The 15,523-nt window shown below is 51.0% G+C and overlaps 1 protein-coding gene across 1 annotated transcript; it reads left to right on the top strand.

Moving 5' to 3' along the window:
* The first annotated feature begins 9,493 nt into the window (after nt 1-9,493).
* On the top strand, nt 9,494-12,082 carry NRL (neural retina leucine zipper). Its single transcript, XM_038741157.1, has 2 exons — nt 9,494-9,871; nt 11,744-12,082. Exons 1-2 carry the CDS (start codon nt 9,494-9,496, stop codon nt 12,080-12,082), a joined length of 717 nt encoding a protein of 238 aa, XP_038597085.1.
* The last annotated feature ends 3,441 nt before the right edge of the window (nt 12,083-15,523 follow it).

Here is a 15,523-nt window from a genome sequence, read left to right as displayed (position 1 = left end):
TTGGGTTTTTTTAAGCGCTTACTATGTGTCAAGCACTGTTCTAAGCACTGGGGTAGATAGAAGGTAATCAGGTTGTCCCACGTGGAGCTCACAGTTTTAATCCCCATTTTAATAATAATAATGTGGTATTTGTTAAGCACTTACTATGTACCAAGCACTGTTCTAAGCACTGGGGGAGATAGAAGGTAATCAGGTTGTCCCACGTGGAGCTCACAGTTTTAATAATAATAATAATAATAATAATAATAATGATAATAATATTCGGTTTTTTAAGCACTCACTATGTGTCAAGCACTATTCTAAGCACTGGGGTAGATAGAAGGTAATCAGGTTGTCCCACGTGGAGCTCACAGTTTTAACTATAATAATAATAATAATAATGATAATAATATTCGGTTTTTTAAGCACTTACTATGTGTCAAGCACTATTCTAAGCACTGGGGGAGATAGAAGGTAATCAGGTTGTCCCACGTGGAGCTCACAGTTTTAATTCCCATTTTAATAATAATAATAATGTGGTATTTGTTAAGCACTTACTATGTGCCAAGCACTGTTCTAAGCACTGGGGGAGATAGAAGGTAATCAGGTTGTCCCACGTGGAGCTCACAGTTTTAATAATAATAATAATAATGATAATAATATTTGGTTTTTTTAAGCGCTTACTATGTGTCAGGCACTATTCTAAGCACTGGGGGAGATAGAAGGTAGTCAGGTTGTCCCACGTGGAGCTCACAGTTTTAATCCCCATTTTAATAGTAATAATGTGGTATTTGTTAAGCACTTATTATGTGCCAAGCACTGTTCTAAGCACTGGGGGAGATAGAAGGTAATCAGGTTGTCCCATGTGGGGCTCACAGTCTTAACAGTGATAATGATGATGGCATTTGTTAAGTGCTTACTATGTGCGAAGCACTGTTCTAAGCGCTGGGGGGGGATACAAGGTGATCAGGTTGTCCCACGTGGGGCTCACAGTCTTCATCCCCATTTTACAGATGAGGGAACTGAGGCAGAGAGAAGTGAGTTGCTCAAAGTCACACAGCTTACAAGAGGCAGAGCCGGGATTCGAACCCATGACCTCTGACTCCCAAGCCCGGGCTCTTTCCACTGAGCCACGCTGATGACCAGCAGCTCGGCATTGCCGATAGAGTCATGGGAGTCATGGGTTCTAATCCCACCTCTGCCACTCGTCTGCCTTGTGACCCTGGGCAAGTCCCTTCCGACTCCCATCTTAACTCATCTGCAAGGGACAGGGACCGCATCCAACCTCATTAGCTTGTATCCACCCCAGCGCATAGTACAGAGCCTGGCCCATAGTAAGCGCCTTGCAGCGTGACTTAGTGGACACAGCCCGGGTTTGGGAGTCAGAGGACGTGGGTTCTAATCCCGCCTCCGCCGCTTGTCAGCTGTGTGACCTTGTGTGGCAAGCCACTTCACTTCTCTGGGCCTCAGTGACCTCATCTGTAAAATGGGGATTAAAGCTGTGAGCCCCACGTGGGACAACCTAATTACCTTGTATCTACCCCAGCGTTTAGAACAGTGCTTGGCACATAGTAAGCCCTTAACAAATACCATCATCATCATCAAATACCACAATTATTATTATTATTATTATTATTCTTATTATTACCACCACCGCCCTCCCACAGGGTTCCAGTTGTATTTGGAGAGCTCCCTCGTTGAGAAGGGACCATCTCTATCTGTTGCTGAATTGTACTTTCCAAGCGCTTAGTACAGTGCTCTGCACACAGTAAGCACTCAATAAATACAGCTGAATGAAAGAATGTTTATTGTTTAATCAGACTTTCCCAGTGGCTTAGTCCAGTGCTAGGTACACAGTAAGCCCTCAATAAATACGATTGAATGAAAGAATGTTTATTGTTTTATTAGACTCTCCCAGTGGCTTAGTCCAGTGCTCTGCACACAGTAAGCGCTCAATAAATACGATTGAATGAAAGAATGCTTATTGTTTTATTAGACTCTCCCAGTGGCTTAGTCCAGTGCTCTGCACACAGTAAGTGCTCAATAAATACGATTGATTGAAAGAATGTTATTGTTTTATTAGACTCTCCCAGTGGCTTAGTCCAGTGCTCTGCACACAGTAAGCACTCAATAAATACGATTGAATGAAAGAATGCTTATTGTTTTATTAGACTCTCCCAGTGGCTTAGTCCAGTGCTCTGCACACAGTAAGCACTCAATAAATACAGTTGAATGAAAGAATGTTTATTGTTTTATTAGACTCTCCCAGTGACTTAGTCCAGTGCTCTACACACAGTAAGCACTCAATAAATACGATTGATGATGATTAGACTCTCCCAGTGGCTTAGTCCAGTGCTCTGCACACAGTAAGCGCTCAATAAATACGATTGATTGAAAGAATGTTTATTGTTTTATTAGACTCTCCCAGTGGCTTAGTCCAGTGCTCTGCACACAGTAAGCGCTCAATAAATACGATTGAATGAATCGAATGAATGAATTCTAGACAGTAAACGACTCCAGGCCACAGAATAATAATAATAATAAACTCATTGGGGACAGAGAATATTTCTATTGGTGTTTTGGACTCTCCCAAACGATTAGTACAGTGCTGCGCACACGGTAAGGGTTCAATCGATTCATTCATTCATTCAATCGTGTTTATGGAATGCTTACTGTGTGCAGAGCGCCGGACTAAGCGCTTTGGGAAGGACAAGTTGGAGACATATAGAGACAGTCCCTACCCAACAAAGGGCTCACAGTCTAGAAGGGGGAATCGATACGATGGACTTTTAGACTGTGAGCCCACTGTTGGGTAGGGACTGTCCATATATGTTTCCAACTTGTACTTCCCAAGCGCTTAGTCCAGTGCTCTGCACACAGTAAGCGCTCAATAAATACGATTGATCATCATCATCATCATCAATCGTATTTATTGAGCGCTTACTATGTGCAGAGCACTGGACTAAGCGCTTGGGAAGTACAAGTTGGCAACATAGAGAGACAGTCCCTACCCAACAGTGGGCTCACAGTCTAAGAGGGGGAGACAGAGAACAAAACCAAACATACTAACAAAATAAAATAAATAGAATAGATATGTATAAGTAAAATATGATGATGGTGATGATGATGGAATGAATGAATGCCCCTCTCTGGCTACCCTCAACTCTCCCCATCGCCCTTAGGTGCCCCTCATCCCTTCCTCCCCCCATCCCAAACTGCCCCCGGGCCTCGAGCCGGGCATCAGACGTCGCCCACCGGCCCCCAGGGTGTCTCAGCTGGTCCTTTCCCTCATTAAAGGTGCCCAGTTTGAGCCCTTAATCCTTCCAATCCCCCTGAGCTTGTTTAGTGTGGCTTCTCCAACCCTTTAGGTGGCTTAGGCCTCCCACCCAACCCCTTCCACCCTGCGGTAAACAACGCGATCAGGGGAGGGGGACCGGTGAACCTCGAGGATGCTGAAGGCCTCCAAGAGCCTGGAGTGAATTTTGACCCCCGGCTGGAGGTCTTCAGCAGTGGTTTTTGCCCCTGAGATTCCCCCTAAAGGGGGGATGGAGTGAGATGGGGGGCGGGTGAGGGGGTGGGGGGAGGCTGGTAATTAAACAGCTCCTGGCTAATTCCCCCCAGGTCCCTTCTCTGGCTACTCCCCCTGGGATGGTAGTCCTAAAAGCTGTTAGGGGATTAGACAGAAAATGTAGGTCGGACAAAGCCTTAGTGGGGGTCAGGGGGGTCGGAGAGACCCGGCCATCTGGGGAGACAGAGAGAAGCAGCCCGACAGTCAGACTGGAGAAGCCATGGAGATGAGTCATCATCATCATCATCATCATCAATCATATTTATTGAGCGCTTACTGTGTGCAGAGCACTGGACTAAGCTCTTGGGAAGTACAAGTTGGCAATGTATAGAGACAGTCCCTACCCAACAGTGGGCTCACAGTCTAAAAGGGGGAGACAGAGAACAAAACCAAACATACTAACAAAATAAAATAAATAGAATAGATATGTACAAGTAAAATAAATGGAGTAACACATATGTACAAACATATATACATATATACAGGTGCAGTGGGGAAGGGAAGGAGGTAAGATGGGGGGGATGGAGAGGGGGACGAGGGGGAGAGGAAGGAAGGAGAGTCGAAAGAGCAACTGGATTGGGAACCCGAAAACCTGGGTTCTAATCCCAGCTCCGCCACTTACCTGTTGAGTGACTTCAGCCAAATCACTTAATTTACCTGAACCTCGATTTCCTCATCTGTAAAATGGAGATTAAAGGCCTGTTCTCCCTCCCTCTGAGACTGTGAGCCCCATGGGGAACAGGGGCCTGTGTCAGGTCCGATTGTGTTGTATTGTCTGTCTCCCTCTTCTAAACTTTGAACCCATTGTTGGGTAGGGACCGTCTCGATGTGTTGCCAACTTGTACTTCCCAAGCACTTAGTAATAATAATAATAATAATAATGATGGCATTTATTAAGCGCTTACTATGTGCAAAGCACTGTTCTAAGCACTGAGGTAGATACAAGGTAATCAAGTTGTCCCACGTGGGGCTCACAGACTTAATCCCCATTTTCCAGATGAGGGAACTGAGGCCTAGAGAAGTTTAGTGACTTGCCCAAAGTCACACAGCTGACAAGTGGCAGAGCCAGGATTTGAACCCATGACCTCTGACTCCAAAGCCCGAGCTCTTTCCACTGAGCCACGCTGCTTCTGTAAGTACTGCTTAGTACAGTGCTCTGCACACAGTAAGCACTCAATAAATACAATTGAATGAATGAATGAATGACTCTGCCCCGGCGCTTCTCACAGCACTCGGCACATCATAAGTGCTTAACAGATATCACTATCGTTATTATTATTATTATTAGTATTATTTTTATAACTTCAGAGGGGCCTAGAAGGATGAAGGCAGAGACAGAGAGCTTGGAAAACAGAGAGAGAGGCTCAAAGAGTAGAGTTGGTGGGGTGAGATGGACAAATAGAGAGGGGTTTATTTGTCACAGAGATGCAGCAGAGCCCGGGCCTGGGACTCAGGTGGTCATGGGTTCTAATCCACTAAGCCACGCTGCTTCTTTATAATGTCCAATCACATCCAAAGCAAGAGTAACAACATAGGGAGGGAGTGGGGTCATCTATAGCAATGGCTAATCGTGTGCAAAAGAGGTATAATTATTCATTCATTCATTATTATTCATTATTATTATTATTCATTAATTCAATCGTATTTATTGAGCGCTTACTGTGTGCAGAGCACTGCACTAAGCTCTTGGGAAGTACAAGTTGGCAACATATAGAGACGGTCCCTACCCAACAACGGGCTCACAGTCTAGAAGGAGGAGACAGACAACAAAACAAAACCCGTGGACAGGTGTCAAGTCATCGGAATAAACAGAAGTAAAGCTAGATGCACATCCTTAACAAAATAAATAGAATAGTAATTATTCTATAAATAGAATTATCCGAAGGAGCCCTCGATATAATAGAAGGCTTTGGTAACTTGATCTGGTGGAGGGTGTTGTGTGATAATAATAATGATAGCATTTATTAAGCGCTTACTATGTGCAAAGCACTGCTCTAAGCCCTGGGGGGTTACAAGGTGATCAGGTTGTCCCACGGGGGGCTCACAGTCTTCATCCCCATTTTCCAGATGAGGGAACTGAGGCCCAGAGAAGTTAAGTGACTTGCCCAAAGTCACACAGCTGACAGTTGGCGGAGCCGGGATTTGAACCCACGACCTCCGACTCCAAAGCCCGGGCTCTTTCCACTGAGCCACGCTGATAAGGGGGCAGAAGGGCCCAGTTGATTGTGGCTAGGATGGGGAAGGGGTGTAGAAGGGGGAGAAAGGGCACACGGAGGGGTTTTCTGCAGAGAACCCTGGTGGGAAGCGCTTAGTACAGTGCTCTGCACACAGTAAGTGCTCAATAAATACGACTGAATGAATTAATGGGGTGGGTGGGGAAGGGGAATAGCTCATTTCCTGTCTGGCCCAGGAAACAGGTGTGATGATCTTGACAGGAAATGAGCTGGGCCTAGTGGCTAGAGCCTGGACTTGGGGTTCAAAATAACAATAGCAATAATAATAATAATAATAATAATGGCATTTATTAAGCACTTACTATGTGCAAAGCACTTCCCAGAAGGTCATGGGTTCTAACCCCGGCCCTGCCACTCATCTGCTGGGTCACCTTGGGCAAGTCACTTACCTTCTCTGGGCCTCAGTTACCTCCTCTGTAAAATGGGGATTGAAAACTGCGAGTCCCATGTGGGACAGGGACTACACAGTCCCTGTCCAACCTGATCAGCTTGGATAATAAAAATGATGGCATTTGTTAAGCGCTTGCTATGTGCAAAGCACTGTTCTAAGCGTTGGAGGGGGATACAAGGTGATCAGTTTGACCCACGTGGGGCTCACAGTCTTAAACACCATTTTACAGATGAGGGAACTGAGGCACAGAGAACTAAGTGACTTGCTCAAGGTCGCACAGCTGACAATTGGTGGAACCGGGATTTGAACCCATGACCTCTGGCTCCCAAGCCCGGGCTCTTGCCATGGAGCCACACTGCTTCTCTGCATAATAATAATAATAATGATGGCGTTTGTTAATTGCTTACTGTGTGCGAAGCACTGTTCTAAGCGCTGAGGGGGGATACAAGGTGATCAGGTTGTCCCACATGAGGCTCACAGTCTTAATCCCCATTTTTCAGATGAGGTCACTGAGGCCCAGAGAAGTGAAGTGACTTGCCCAAAGTCGCACAGCTGACAAGTGGCGGAGCCATGATTAGAACCCATGACCTCTGGCTCCCAAGCTCGGGCGCTTTCCACTGAGCCACGCTGCTTCTCTGTATCTGTATCTTGTATCTACCCCAGCGCTTAGTACAGTGCCTGGCACACAGTAAGTGCTTCACAAATGCCATTTGTTACTGTTATTGACTCGAGTTGGTCTGATCCACTGGGAAGGCTATCTGCCTTGGGCCCGGGCTGGGAAGCAAGGAGGAAGGTCGGGCCCAGCGCTTAGAACAGTGCTTTGCACATAATAAGCACTTAATAAATGCCATTATAAAAAAAATAAATAAGCGAGGGATAGGAGGAGAGGGCTAGGTGTATTCTGATGACTTGACACCTGTCCACATGTTTTGTTTTTTTGTCTGTCTCCCCCTTCTAGCCTGTGAGCCCGTTGTTGGGTAGGGACCGTCTCTCGATGTTGCCGACTTGTACTTCCCCAGTGCTTAGTCCAGTGCTCTGCACACAGTAAGCGCTCAATAAATGCGATTGAGTGAATGAATGAATCCCCGGACAATCCCGGACTAGAGAGAGGGGGCTGGGGACAGCTGGGAAGCAAGGGAAACCAGGTTTGTGTGTGTGTGTGTGTGTGTGTGTGTGTGTGTGTGTGTGTGTGTGTGTGTGTGTGTGTTGGTCAGAAAGGGGGTCCACGATTTCATTCATTCAATCGTTCATTCAATCGTATTTACTGAGCGCTTCCTGTGTGCAGAGCACTGGACGAAGCGCTGGGGAAGTCCAAGTTGGCAACATCTAGAGACGGTCCCTACCCAACAGGGGGCTCAGAGTCTAGAAGGGGGAGACAGAGAACAAAACGAAACATATTAACAAAATAAAATAAATGGAATAAATACGTACACATGTACACGATGAATTCAGAGCATCATGGGGCCAGAGGGGAACTCTAGTGGCTAGGAGGGGTTGGACCCTTCCTGACTAGGGTCCTCTGGGAGGCTTAAATGGGGGACGGCTCCCAGGATGGCCCCTCCCGCAGGAGATAGGCATCCCCCTGCCCCCCTCCCCTTGTCCCTGTATACAAATACTCCATTGGCTGGACGTTGGATTCAGCCGGTGACCTCAGGCCTCTGGTCCTTTATGAGCACCCACCTGTCTCTGGACGGGTAGCCCCTCACCGCGCCCCACCAGGGCCCCTTCCCACCCAGTGGGGCCGTCGCCCCGCTCTAGGAAAGCTGTGTCTGCCCACCCTCCACACCCTGCGCCTGCCACCTGGAAGTAAGTGGGTCCCCTGGGGTTGCCTCGGACACCCCATCCTCACCCCAAACCCCATCCCAGTCTTCCCAGCCCTGTTTTTGGCCCCTTTCCTCGAACCCGTTTTCCTCTCTCCTGGCCGGCCTCCTTCCTTCCTTGGGTCTCAATCTCCCTCCTTCCGCAGTCCAGTCCCCTGCCTCCGTTCAGTGTTTCCACCTGTTCATTCTGCCACTCAGGAAGCCCAGGGGAACCAGGGGCAGGGGTACAGAGGGGCTGACGATGCGGGTCTGGAGGACCCTTTTAGACTGTGAGCCCACTGTTGGGTAGGGACTGTCTCTATATGTTGCCAATTTGTACTTCCCAAGCGCTTAGTACAGTGCTCTGCACACAGTAAGCGCTCAATAAATACAATTGATGATGATGATGATGGAGGAGGGTGGGGAGGGGGAGGACCTGACCCCATCCTGAGAGGTAGGGGCCCAGGGGAGGTGGGGGCAGGTGTGAATAGGGAGTAGGCCCCACCTGTGTTTGCGGTGAGTCTGCAGCCCGTGTCCCATCCCTGCTGCCCCACCGGGCTCCCAAGGGTGGGGGTCGGTTGGGAAAAGACTCCCGGGGACCGGGTGGCGGGCAGCCCCCCGGGATTGGAGACTTTTAGACTGTGAGCCCACTGTTGGGTAGGGACTGTCTCTATATGTTGCCAACTTGTACTTCCCAAGCGCTTAGTACAGTGCTTTGCACACAGTAAGCGCTCATTAAATACGATTGATTGATTGATTGATTGATTGATTGGAGGGAAGGGAGGTCCTGCAGGTGGGAGGTGGTCCCATCCTGGAGTCTCATCAGGGCCGTCTCTGTCTCTCCCTTGCCTGTCGGGGGGTCCTAGCCACCCTGGTTGGGCAGTTTTGAGGTCTTGAAGCAGCGTGGCTCAGTGGAAAGAGCCCGGGCTTTGGAGTCAGAGGTCGTGGGTTCAAATCCCGGCTCCGCCAATTGCCAGCCGTGTGACTTCGGACAAGTCACTTCACTTCGCTTTGCCTCAGTTCCCTCATCTGTCTAATGGGAATGAAGACTGTGAGCCCCACGGGGGACAACCTGATCACCTTGTAACTTCCCCAGTGCTTAGAACAGTGCTTTGCACATAGTAAGCGCTTAATAAATGCCATTATTATTATATTATTCCCTTAAAGAGCTTTCCCCCCAATCCAATTCCCTTCCCTCTATGTAGCCAAGTCTCTCGCTCAGTGTAGAGCTGGCTGTGGTGGCCCTCCTTTATAGCCCCAACCCCTGCTCCTCTTGCAGAGTGGATGGGCAGAGGTGGGAGCGGGCAAAGCTGGGCACGGGGTGGGTCCCATCCTGTTTTCCCGGGGGGCACTCTACCCCAGTGCCCTGCCAGGATGCTCTGTGAGAGGCCGGTCATGAGGCCTGGGCCGTGGGAGCTTGTTGGGGGTGTCTACAAGCAAGTACCAGAGTAGGGTGGGCAGGGTGGCATCTCTGATCGGTTGCTCCTCCCTCCGCCCTCCAGAGACCCCCTTCGCCCCCGACATGGCGCTCCCCCCCAGCCCCCTGGCCATGGAATACGTCAATGACTTTGACCTGATGAAGTTCGAGGTGAAACGGGAGCCCTCCGAAGCAGGGGGTGGTCTGTCCGAGACCTCCCTGGGCTCCACGCCCTACAGCTCCGTGCCACCCTCGCCCTCCCTGAGCGACACGGGCACCGCCGAGCGTGCCCACCCGGCCCTGGAGGAGCTGTACTGGCTGGCGGCCCTGCAGCAGCAGCTGGGGACCGAGGCAGGGGAGGGGGTAGGCCTGACCCCCGAGGAGGCCATGGAGCTCCTGCAGGGTCATCTCCCTGCCCCTGCTGAGCCCCCTCGCCCCCACGGCCTGGGACCCCCAGACCAGCTGGACGACGGACACCACCAGGTGAGCACAGGGGAAGACCAGGGTGGGGGGCAAGCCGAATGAATCCCCTTCTAGACTGTGAGCCCACTGGTGGGTAGGGACCGTCTCTATATGTTGCCAACTTGTCCTTCCCAAGCGCTTAGTACAGTGCTCTGCACACAGGAAGCGCTCAGTTAATACGATTGAATGAATGAGTCCAGAGGGTCGCGGGAGGCCCGGGAACTCCCTCCAGGAGAAGAGAGAGCCAGGAAGCAGCAGGGCCGGATGGAAAGAGCTTGGGCCCTTGTGTCCTTGGCCAAATCACTGCACTTCTCTGTGCCTCAGTTTCCTCACCTGCCAAACGGGGATCCAAAGCCTCTTCTCCCTCCTGTGTGTGAGCCCCACAGGGCACCTGATACCCTTCTATCTACCCCAGCGCTCAGTACAGTGTGTAGCTCATAGTCAGAGTTTCAGAAATGAGAAGCAGCGTGGCTCGGTGGAAAGAGCCCTGGCTCTGGAGTCAGAGGTCATGGGTTCAAATCCCGGCTTCGCCAACTATCAGCTGGGTGACTTTGGGCAAGTCGCTTCACTTCTCTGTGCCTCAGTTCCCTCATCTGTCAAATGGGAATGAAGACTGTGAGCCCCACGGGGGACAAGCTGATCACCTCGTAACCTCCCCAGTGCTTAGAACAGTGCTTTGCACAGAGTAAGCGCTTAATAAATGCCATTATTATTATTATTATTCTCTGTGCCTCAGTTCCCTCATCTGTCAAATGGGGATGAAGACTGTGAGCCCCCCGGGGGACAACCTGATCATCTTGTAACCTCCCCAGCGCTTAGAACGGTGCTTTGCACATAGTAAGCGCTTAATCAATGCCATCATCATTATTATTATTATTATTATAAATGCCCACAGTTAGTATTCGAGAGGGGGCTGGGGGAGGCTGACAGGGTCGGGGGTGGCGCTGGGATGTCAGAGGGCTGTAGCTATTAATTATATTAATCCTATTAATTATAGACACAGCCGGGCCGGGGTGCGGATTGAGGAGATTATGAATAATCTAAATCCGCCCCCGCCCCCCGGACCCTCGGGTCACAGGGTGGGGGAGAACAAGATGAGGGGGTAAGGGGTGGGCCCGGACCTTGCCTCGTCCAACCCGATTTGCTTGTAAACACCCCAGCGCTTAGTATGAGAAGCAGCATGGCTCAGTGGAAAGAGCCCGGGCTTTGGAGTCAGAGGTCATGGGTTCAAATCCCGGCTCTGCCAATTGTCAGCTGTGTGACTTTGGGCAAGTCACTTCACTTCTCTGGGCCTCAGTTACCTCATCTGTCAAATGGGGATGAAGTCTGTGAGCCCCCCATGGGACAACCTGATCACCTTGTAACCTCCCCGGCGCTTAGAACAGTGCTTTGCACATAGTAAGCTCTTCATAAACACCATCATTATTCTTTACAGTGCCTATCTATTCGATCTATTTTATTCTGTTAATATCATCATCATCAATCGTATTTATTGAGCGCTTACTATGTGCAGTGCACTGTACTAAGTGCTTGGGAAGTACAAATTGGCAACATATAGGGTCAGCAGGGCCTGTTAATATGTTTTGTTTTGTTGTGTGTCACCCCCTTCTAGACTGTGAGCCCACTGTTGGGTAGGGACCATCTCTATATGCTGCCAAATTGTACTTCCCAAGCGCTTAGTACAGTGCTCTGCACACAGTAAGCGCTCAATAAATACGATTGATTGATTGATTGATTGATTAACAAACACCGCAGTTATTATTATTATTATGAGGAAGGGTGTCCTGCGGGGAGAAGGGGGTGGCCTGGGGATGTGGGGGAAGAGGCCAGGGGATGGGGAACGGTCTGTCCTTGGGACAAGCTGGTCACTGAGCCCACCCTTTGGCCCACTAGGTCCCGGGCCCGGCGGAGAGGTTCTCGGACGCGGCGCTGGTGGCCATGTCCGTGCGGGAGCTGAACCGGCGCCTGCGGGGCTGCGGGCGGGACGAGGCGACCCGGCTGAAGCAGAGGCGGCGGACCCTGAAGAACCGTGGCTACGCTCAGGCCTGTCGCTCCAAGCGGCTGCAGCAGCGACGGGGGCTGGAGGCCGAGCGGGCCCGGCTGGCGGCCCAACTGGACGCCCTGAGGGCCGAGCTGGCCCGCCTGGCCCAGGAGCGCGACCTCTACAAGGCCCGCTGCGACAAGATGGCCACTGCGGCCTGCCCTGGGGACCACCCCCACTTCTTCCTGTGAGCCCCTCCGCGGGGGTCGGGGCATGGATGGGGGCTTCCGACGCTCTCCCCAGACCACACACACACAACCTCCCAAGCCTCACTCAACCACGTTCATCATCCTCCGGTGGACATCATCATCAGTTGTATTTATTGAGCGCTTACTATGTGCAGAGCACTGTACTAAGAGCTTGAGCACTGTACATCACCTCTACGGAAGCTGTTTTTTGGGTCTGCCCTATAAATATTCTTTTAAAAGGGTCTGTCATCTTCCTCTGGGGGTCCCTGCGAAGAGGGGAGGGCACCGTCAAGGGCTAAAGAGACCTCCCCCTTCACTCCCCTCTCATCACACTCTCCCGGAGCCCACCGTTTCTCCCCTGGACATGGTCACCATGATGCTGACCGCACCCCAGCCCCCCTAGAATTGGGGGAACATGGGGAAGGTCCACGGGGACCCTTAGGTGGGGAGCGTCTACTTGTTCTGTCACCTGTCTGCTTGTTTTGTTTCGTTGGCCGTGTCTCCCTTCTAGACTGCAAGCCCATTGTTGGGTAGGGACCATCTCTATCTGTTGCCAATTTGTCCTTCCCAAGAGCTTAGTCCAGTGCTCTGCACACAGTAAGCGCTCAATAAATACGAATGAATGAGTGAATGAAAAGTGAGCCCGCTGTGGGCAGGGATTGTCTCTATTTGTTGCCGAAGTGTACTTCCCAAGTGCTTAGTGCAGTGCTCTGCACACAGTAATAGTAGTAATAATAATAATAATAATGATGATGGCATTTATTAAGCTCTTACTATGTGCAAAGCACTGTTTTAAGTGCTGGGGAGGTTCCAAGGTGGTTGTCCCACAGGGGGCTCACAGTCTTAATCCCCATTTTACTGATGAGGTAACTGAGGCACAGAGAAGTGAAGTGACTTGCCCAAAGTCACACAGCTGACAACTGGCGGAGCCGAGATTTGAACCCATGACCCCTGACTCGTTGTTCAAATCCCAGTCCCAAATCACAGTAGTTCAAATCCCGGCTCCTCCACTTGTCAGCTGTGTGACTTTGGGCAAGTCACTTCACTTCTCTGGGCCTCAGTGACCTCATCTGTCAACTGGGGATTAAAACCATGAGCCCCACGTGGGACAACCTGATCACCTCGTAACCTTGCCAGCGCTCAGAACAGTGCTTTGCACATAGTAAGCGCTTAATAAATGCTATCCTTATTATTATTGTTCTCTGGGCCTCAGTGACCTCATCTGCAAAAGGGGGATGAAGACTGTGAGCCCCCCGTGGGACAACCGGATCACCTTGTAACCTCTCCAGCCCTTAGAACAGTGCTTTGCACATAGTAAGCACGTAATAAATGCCATCATTATTATTATTATCTCTTCCATCCTCTCAAGAGGGCTTGGCATTGATACATAGAAGTGCGTCGTCAATACCATAAAAAAGCCTGCTAACGGGTGGCTGCCAAAGTTAAATTTTGCCCCTCCTGCTCTCCTGTGGCATCACCAACCCCTGAAAATGAGTTTTCCCTGCAGGATGGAGGGTGCCCCTGCCCCCGGATCTCAGGCCCCTATTCCCTGTCGCCCCCCCAGAAGACCCCAACCAGAAAGTATCCAATTAATGTGCGTGTCTGTCCGTCCCTCTGTCTATCTCTCCCCCTTTTAGACTGTGAGCCCACTGTTGGGTAGGGACTGTCTATATGTTGCCAATTTGTACTTCCCAAGCGCTTAGTACAGTGCTCTGCACATAGTAAGCGCTCAATAAATACGATTGATGATGATGATGATGATGATCTCCTAAAGGCCGTTTCTTCTGTCTGGGCTGGGGCTTTGGGGAGGGGGGCTCTGGGGAAAGAGGGGCTCTTTCATTAATTCATTCAATCGTATTTATTGAGCGCTTACTGTGTGCAGAACACTGTACTAAGCGCTTGGGAAATACAAGTTGGCAATGTATAGAGACGGTCCCTACTCAACAGTGGGCTCACAGTCTAGAAGATAATAATAGCATTTATTAAGCGCTTACTACGTGTGAAGCACTGTTCTAAGCGCTGGAGGTGATTCGGTTGCCCCACGGGGGGCTTACAGTCTTAATCCTCATTTTACAGATGAGGTAATTGAGGCACAGAGAAGTCAAGTGACTTGCCCAAAGTCACACTGCTGGCAATTGGCGGAGACGGGATTTGAACCTATGACCTCTGACTCCAAAGCCCGGGCTCTTTCCACTGAGCCATGCTGGCTCTTATCAGTGAACCCCTCCCTGGCCCAACTCTGTGAGCCCCCCTGGTTGGGGGCTTCTTGGCATACCCCTGCACCCTCAGGCCAGGGCCCAGGAGGGAAGAGGGGTTTGATCGGTTTAATCAATGGTATTTATCGAGCGTTTCCAGTGTGGAGCACTGGACTAAGTGCTTTTCACCTTCGTTAGCCCATGGGGCCCCAGCTGGGCTGGGGAAGGAGGTGGAGAAGCAGCGTGGCTCAGTGGACAGAGCCCGGGCTTTGGAGTCAGAGGTCATGGGTTCGAATCCCCACTCCGCCACGTGTCAGCTGTGGGATCTTGAGCAAGCCACTTAACTTCCCTGGGCCTCAGTTCCCTCATCTGGAAAATGGGATTAAGACTGTGAGCCCCCCGTGGGACAACCTGATCACCTTGTATCCCCCCAGCGCTTAGAACAGTGCTTTGCACATAGTAAGCGCTTAACAAATATCATCATCATCAGAGTGGAAGAGAGGGGTCGTGGGGCGGGTGGCTTCATTCCCCGAGTCTCCTCCATCTCCCAGGGCAACAGAGAGGGATGCAGAGGGTGGTCCTTCCTCCCCTTCCCAGGAGCCCCCCTTCCATCCAGCCTTGCCCCCTCTCAGGAAGTTTTCTCCTTTCCTGGCATGTCCCACCACCGGTCCCTGGGCCTGTCCTTCTCAACGCCCCCAGCCCTTCTGCCCCCCGAGCCCGTCCCCCGCGGCCGGGCTGGCTTTCTGACTCTTCCCCTCTTTCCAGGCCGCTTGCCCGTCTCTCCCGGCTGCCCCTGCCTCCTCGTCTCTGCCGTCTCTCCCCTCCTCCTTCTCCCCTGGCACATCTGTTGCTCTCCGTCTTCGGGCTAATGTGTGGTCTAAGAGATAATAATTACTCCCACTCTGTGCCCTCCTTCCCTGCCTTCTCCTCCCTCCCCTGTCACGGAGCAGAATGGGTGAGGGCGGCAGTAAATGGCACAGATGTGCCCTCTCCAGGGGGCAACGCACCGCCCCCCCCTCCTCCCAACACCCCTCTCCCGCCTCCCCGACTCTCCCCCTAGGGTCTCCCGCCCACCAGTTTACGGATCATCTTTCCTCTCTGCTTAATGCCCACCTCACCCCCCTGCCACCCTTTCCCACCACCCTCCCTCCTCTCCTTGGCACACTGCTCTTTCCTTACCCACTGCCCACAACTCCTCACCCCCCCCACCCAGTAATAATAATGGCATTTATTAAGCACTTACTATGTG

The sequence above is a fragment of the Tachyglossus aculeatus genome (genome assembly GCF_015852505.1).
Source record: "Tachyglossus aculeatus isolate mTacAcu1 chromosome 12 unlocalized genomic scaffold, mTacAcu1.pri SUPER_6_unloc_1, whole genome shotgun sequence".
Classification (NCBI taxonomy): domain Eukaryota; kingdom Metazoa; phylum Chordata; class Mammalia; order Monotremata; family Tachyglossidae; genus Tachyglossus; species Tachyglossus aculeatus.
The sequence above is the reverse complement of the archived record's forward strand: the minus strand, read 5'-3'. Positions and strand labels throughout refer to the sequence as shown.